This window comes from Aegilops tauschii, chromosome 6, assembly GCF_002575655.3.
Source record: "Aegilops tauschii subsp. strangulata cultivar AL8/78 chromosome 6, Aet v6.0, whole genome shotgun sequence".
Lineage (NCBI taxonomy): Eukaryota > Viridiplantae > Streptophyta > Magnoliopsida > Poales > Poaceae > Aegilops > Aegilops tauschii.
This window is the reverse complement of record NC_053040.3, coordinates 10,281,690-10,288,667: the sequence shown is the minus strand read 5'-3', so window position 1 is coordinate 10,288,667 and position 6,978 is coordinate 10,281,690. Positions and strand designations below refer to the sequence as shown.

General features: G+C 46.5%; 1 protein-coding gene across 1 annotated transcript; it reads right to left on the bottom strand.

The window, feature by feature from the left end:
• Positions 1-2,077: 2,077 nt before the first annotated feature.
• LOC109761373 (uncharacterized) lies at positions 2,078-3,268 on the bottom strand. Its single transcript, XM_020320191.3, has one exon. It carries the CDS (start codon positions 3,235-3,237, stop codon positions 2,323-2,325), a length of 915 nt encoding a protein of 304 aa, XP_020175780.1. The 5' UTR covers positions 3,238-3,268; the 3' UTR covers positions 2,078-2,322.
• Positions 3,269-6,978: the final 3,710 nt, after the last annotated feature.

Genomic DNA, 6,978 nt, shown 5'->3' with positions numbered 1-6,978 from the left:
AACTTTGCGAGGACTTTTTATACAAATAAAGAGAATTTCTGGAGCCAAGAACAACCGGAGGGGGGCACCTTGATGGGCACAACCCACCAGGGCGCCCCCTCCAAGCGCACCCAGGAGGGTTATCCCCACATGGTGGCCCCGCAGACCCTGAAACCGACGCTATAAAATCCTATTTTTCCAGAAAAAATCAGGGAAAAAGAATTATCGCATTCCACGAGACGGAGCCGCCGCCTTCTCCTGGTCTTCATCGGGAGGCCAGATTTGGAGTCCGTTTGGGGCTCTGGAGAGGGGGATCTTCGATCTTCGTCATCACCAACCCTTCTTCATCGCCAATTCCATGATGCTCCCCACCGGGAGTGAGTAATTCCTTCGTAGGCTCGCTGGTCGGTGAGGAGTTGGATGAGATTCATCATGTGATCGAGTTAGTTTTGTTAGGGCTTCATCCCTAGTATCCATTATGTTCTGAGATTGATGTTGCTATGACTTTGCCATGCTTAATGCTTATCTCTTTGGGCCGTTTATGTTATCACCATTATATCTATGTTCTAGATCCGATCTTGCAAGTTATAGTCACCTACTACGTGTTATGATCCGGCAACCCCGGAGTGACAATAGTCGGGACACTTCCCTGTGATGACCGTAGTTTGAGGAGTTCATGTATTCACCGTGTGTTAATGCTTTGTTCTGGTTCTCTATTAAAAGGAGGCCTTAATATCCCTTAGTTTCCAATAGGACCCCGCTGCCACAGGAGGGTAGGACAAAAGATGTCATACAAGTTCATTCCATAAGCACGTATGATTATTTACAGAATACATGCCTACATTATATTTATGAATTGGAGCTAGTGCCGTATCGTCCTAGGTTGTAACTGTCACATGATGAATATCATCCAAAAAATCACCGATCCAATGCCTATGATTTTCGTACATATTGTTCTTGCTAAGTTACTACTGCTGTTGTTACTATTGTCACTGCTACAAAACCATTGCTACCACTGTTACCATTACTATTGATGGTGCTACTACTATCAAAACTATCATACTACTTTGCTACTGATCACTTTGCTTCCGATAATTAATCTCCAGGTGTGGTTGAATTGACAACTCAACTGCTAATACTTACAAATATTCTTTGGCTCCCCTTGTGTCGAATCTATAAATTTGTGTTGAATACTCTACCCTCAAAAATTGTTGCGAACCCCTATCCCTTGTGGGTTATCAGGCATCAAGACCTACACGCATTGTATGCAACCCTTCGTTAAGACAAGAAAATATAACTTTGTGGCCGGTAACGATAATCACAACCACTTGACATATACAGTAAACATATAACTTTCTTACAATCATCGAAAGGACGAGAGATGACTCAATTTGACAGTCAGTTACGGGAATAAATCTGAAGTGCCCAGCCACTGTCTCACCACAACCACTTGGGCCTCCTTTGATTTGGAGGAATCTTGTAAGAATTTCGTAGGATAGGATTTCTATAGCAAAAATTCCTTTAGAGTCCTTTGGTTTGTAGGAATAGAATCCTAATCCTGTGGAGGAATTCTTCCTATCCTTCACATTTAATAGGAAAATAAACATTAGCCTAGATTCAATGTAAAAATCCTATGATGTGAATCAAAGGGCATCTCCTTTCTTATTCCTACTCATAGGATTTGAGATACGTGTCATCTAATTTCCTATGACTTTCCTATTCCTATGATTTTTCTACCCTATGAACCAAAGGAGGCCTTGACATATACAGTAAACATGTGACATTGAGGCGGTTTTTAGGTAGAATCAATGGGGAGAAAAATCAAAGATGGGAGAAAAAATCAAAACAGGAAGGATTGGTAGGGAGGTTGGATGAAGGGCAGATGTATGACCAAACCTTAAGTTCTTTTTGAAGTAGTGAAGATATATCATATATCATTATGCCGCTCCATGGAGCCATAATACATTGACGAGCAAGACATTACTACTAAAAGTAAAACAAGCAAGAAAATAAAAAATGATTCGCCGCTCCATGGAGCCATAACACAATGACTCGTCCAATTTTGTGTATTGGATAAATTATGACAAAAAGACACAAATTGCGGTGGAACTCATATTATTAATTTTCAGATAATACATGTATACATCGTTTGTTGTATTTTTTTAAAGCAAGTCAAGCGTGTCTTACTACTAAAAATAAAACAAGCAAGACATTAATACATGATTCGTAATGGGAACGTTTAAACAAAGCGTGCATGCATGAGAATTAGCATAACGTGGTATCTCAATGCTGCTATTTTGCATGCATGGTAGTATGCAGATGATGTTGCGCGTGAATAGGTGTTTAAGGCACCACTTGGGCACCATTTTTGCCGGTGGCCTGCTGAGAGATGGCCCCGTACTTCATTGCATCAGTCTCAGATTTCGCGGCATCCTTCTTAGTGGATGCTGCCTCTTCAGGTCTGGTGGCGGTTTCAGCCTTCTTGATGGACTTCTCGGCAGCAGCTATGCGAGCATCTGCCAAGGTACCGGCAGCTTCTTTCCTGCTAGGGGAGGTAGAAGAACTTGTACCAGCTACTTGCTGAGAAATGACACCATACTTTGATGCAGCAGCGGTAGACTTGGCTGCAGCTTGCTTGGCTGCAGCTTGCTTGGCAGCCGCGGCCTCTTCAGGTGTGGTAGCAGTTTCGGCCTTCTTGGTGAACATCTTAGCAGCATCAGTGGTGCCTTCTTTCCTATTGGGGGAGGTAGAAGAACTTGTACCAGCTGCTTTCCGAGAGATGGCACCATACTTTAATGCATCGTCAACAGACTTTGCTGCGTCTCGCTTGGCAGCCACGGCCTTTGCAGGTGTCTTGGCGGTTTTGGCCTTCTTGATGGACTTTTCGGCGGCGGCATAGTGTGCGGCGGCTAAAGTACCGGCTGCTTCTTTCCTGCCTAGGGAGGTAGAAGAACCTTTACCATTTGCCTGCTGAGAGATGGTATTGTACTTTAATGCAGCAGAAGCAGATTTTGCTCCATCTTGCTTGGCGGCCGCGGCCTCTTCTGGTGTGGTGGCGCTTTCAGCCTTCTTGATGGACTTCTCGGCGGCAACAACACGTGTAGCTGCTAAGGTAGCGTCAACCCCTTTCCTGCTGGGGGTAGCCATCTTCAATGTGTTCTCCTCCGCAGCGCCATAGGTCTCGGCTGGCCTTGTGGCCGCCACCGCCACAATGGTGGTGAGAAATAACATGGCCATGACATTCTTTCTGTTGGCCATTAGTAATTTCTCAAGTGGTATCTTAGGCGCGCGGAGGATTTGAAATGGTGGAGACACATGATTCATAGAGGTGATAGGCTTTTATACAGACAATGTGAGGTCAGGAAATCTCTCCCATGAATGTGAGGTCATAAGGGGTCAACAATGAATGTGAGGTCACCAGAGCCCTAGAAAGGTATGTGGTAACCCATTTGTGGAAGCATGCATGCATGTATGCGTGTTTTGTGTTTTCTTTTCTAGTTTCTCTCTATGTATGGACCGTGGGAACAAAAATAGATTTCTAAGTGCGAGCTCAGATGCTCTCGAAATCCAGGCCTTCTACTCTTTTCGAGATTGTTGTAGGTACCATTACGTGACTTCTAGCCCAGACCAGGAGGTCCTTCTCGTCGTACTGGAATGGGAGCCCCTAGGGACGCGCCCGAACTCCGACGGACACCATGCACGACTGTAGGTGCATGCATATCCGTGCGGTGCATTAATGTGGTGGCAAGTGACGTGACATGAAACAGCTTGTTTCCATGGTGAGCAAGGTGTGACATGAGCAACGACCACCAGAAGTCGTCTCCAATGTTGAAGTCAACCACATAGATGAATGGGTTGTCCATGATGTCTTAGAATGACCTGGTTGGTGATGAAGCACACAAACTTCACGAAGGACGCTACCTCTTGTAGCGTCTGGTAAGCTAGCAATCTGTTGGCCGACATCGGTCGTGGATGACATTCGGTGTGTGTGTACCGACAATCCTACACCGCAGGCCCCAACTGGAGCTACACAAATCTTTAGGCCATGACTCGGATTCAAAGTTTCAAAGTCACGCCATGGGCAGCAGAGTGAGACACGACTTAGATGAATGCAGACGATTAGGTGCCATGGATCAGAATCCAACCAAGATGGCACCGTCTATCCTTCGTTCGAACCCTCCTCGTGTGCTACACGATAGACCCACATGTATCACACTATTCATGCATGTATAGTTCGTTTTGGGGATTTTCCACGCCCTAGCAATGCCACCTCATGCCCCATTTCCCGAATCTCCATGCTGCAATGAACAAACATAATAGCAGGCGCATCTAAGCTTAGGCACCAAAATCACTGCTCCCACGTGGGATGCCTCCACTCTGGCTTGCCACATGGATCTGGCTGCCGTCGTCGCCTCCTCCAAGCTACCTCAAGCTCCTCCTTCACGCGGTTGGCCCCGATGAGCTCTCTTTGCCAGAAGAGGTGGATGAGTAATGCCTCCAAGCCCGTGCACCCTCTTTTCCCCTGCATCCACGTGTATGAGGCCTCCCTCCCCGAGGTCCACCACCATCACCGAGTGCATCCCCGAGCCCTCGACACAATATCCACCAAGCCCACTAGCGATGTTGTTGAGTTCATCCTACGGCCCCCTTCTCCGACATCCTTTAGTGTGGCCTGAAATCACATCAGCGTCGCGTGGAGTCGCCCATCACTAACTCTCCTGTCGTCAAGAAAGGTGATTTCCCTGATCAGCTCTCCTCCCGTGCTCTAGTGCTACGTGTTTGTTGCTATTGCGGGCTTGGACGGCAAGGTCATAGAGATGGAGGCACCAACAGCATCGGCGGTCATTTCTTCTTCTACACAACAAGACGATGAGATGCGGCCAGTGGCGCCCACGCAATCACTACAAAAAAAATACACTTCCGTGATGATACGTGTTTGTCACAGTAGGTCGCGTTTTTTGTCATGCATGTACATCCATGACGATTTTATGACAGAATCAAGATAGTCATACCTGTGCTGTCGTAGAAGTGTTCCATGACATTACCAAAATTATCATCACGGAAGTGTGCACTTCCATGACGATAAATCGCGCGTCACAGAAGTGCTTTCGTTAAGGTGACCGACACGTGGCATCCACCGTAACGGAACGCCGTTAAGCTATCGGGTTGGGTTTTGGATCCGATAACCCGTTAACAGCCCCGACCAATGGGGATTTTCCACGTGTAAAATCATCATTGGCTGGAGGAAACACGTGTCGGCTCATCGTTGGGACAGATGTCATCCACTCATTGGACAGAAGGCGCCTATGATACGTCGACACGTGGCACGGCCCAACAGAGGCCCATTCCTGTGAAAAGGTCGGCCCATTTGACTTGGTCAAAAGGTGGCGGGCCGGCCCATGGAAAGCCTGTTAACGGCCTATTCGCTTATAGCCCATTTACAGCCCGCTAACCCAAGGCCCGTTACGCCCTATCCGAATTAGGCCCAGTAGCGTCATCTGGGCTATCCAATATGATTCCAGCCCGTTTTCACTTCTGGCCCATGTATGGCCCATGACGTCTTTCGGCCCATATGAGGCCCTATGTAACTCTTGGCCTATTAACGGCCCGTGGTTAAACTGGCCCGTAATGAACAGTGTATCACTTTACACCCATTAATGGCCCGTGGTGAAACTGGCCCGTAATGAACAGTGTATCACTTTATACCCATTAACGGCCTGTTATTCCGGTGGGCCGTTTCCAACCCATGTTATCTTTCGGCCTTCTCAGAGCCCATTTATTCTTGGGCTCATTTCCAGCATTCGTTTACTTACGGCCCGTTACTGTGATTTTCTGCTTGTGGGCCAAATTCAGCTCGTGGTTACAGTCGGCCCGTTTGTGGTCCGTTAATACGTTGGGCTGTTTTCATAGCGTCATCAAATACGGCCTATTAACGATGGCCCGTTATGGTCGGCCCATGAACGGACGCTTCTAACTCTAGCCCGTTTACGGCCATAATGCGGCTTGTTTGGCCCATGTTTGGCCAATCGATCATACGGCCTGTATAAGGCCCATTGATGCCCGCAGAAGGCCCATTGTTTCTACGGCCCGTAGAAGGCCCATTGTTTCTATGGCCCGTAGAAGGCCCACTGTTTCTACGGCCAGTAGGAGGCCCAGTGTCACTACAGTAAATATTAGCCCATGGTTATTGTGGCCTAGTTTTAAAAAATAGGTTATTGCAGCCACTAGCTAACCGCGGAAAAAGAACTGCAATGACTACAAGCAAACAAATAAACAAGACAACAAGGAAATAAATAAGCAAGCAACTAACGCTAGGCTATCACGGCTATTACACATATTACATCCACTGGGCATCAAAGTTCGCCACCAGTGCAAATATAGGGAACAAAGCAGCATATCATATACTCTGGTTGTCAAAGTTGGCGACTAGCGCAAATAAACGCCGCAGCAAAACAAATCCAGAACTAAAACCACTTTAGAAGATCTCAAGAAACAATATCCTGGGTACCCATAATGCTGGCAAGATGCTTAGCAAGCTTATTAACTTTCTCTTGTTTGGCGCTTAAATCCTCCAGCGCTTGCTGTTGCACCAGAAAATATGCATCTGAATTCTGCAGGGACTTCCTCAGTCCTTCAGCTTCCTGTCGCAGCACATCTGATCGATGTCTTTCAACTTGAAGTTGAGACTAAAGAAGATGAACTGATTCAGGCAGCAAGTTCGAAGAGCTTGTGCCAGTAGTAGTGGCCAGTAACTCGAACACTACATCAAGACAGGACTTTTGGGTTCCCTCACTGTCATCAAGATAGTTTTTATCAGGTTTCTTGGAGACCAACAGGGATGTCTCATTATCTTGAGCCTTATCTACATTACTTCCTTTACCATTGGATAACGCGGTACTGTTCTCCAATATTTTGTCCGCATTCTAAAAGAGAAACAAGCAGACACATCACATGTTTACCATGTTGTATATGAAACTCATTTTGGTAAATGAGTTCAGT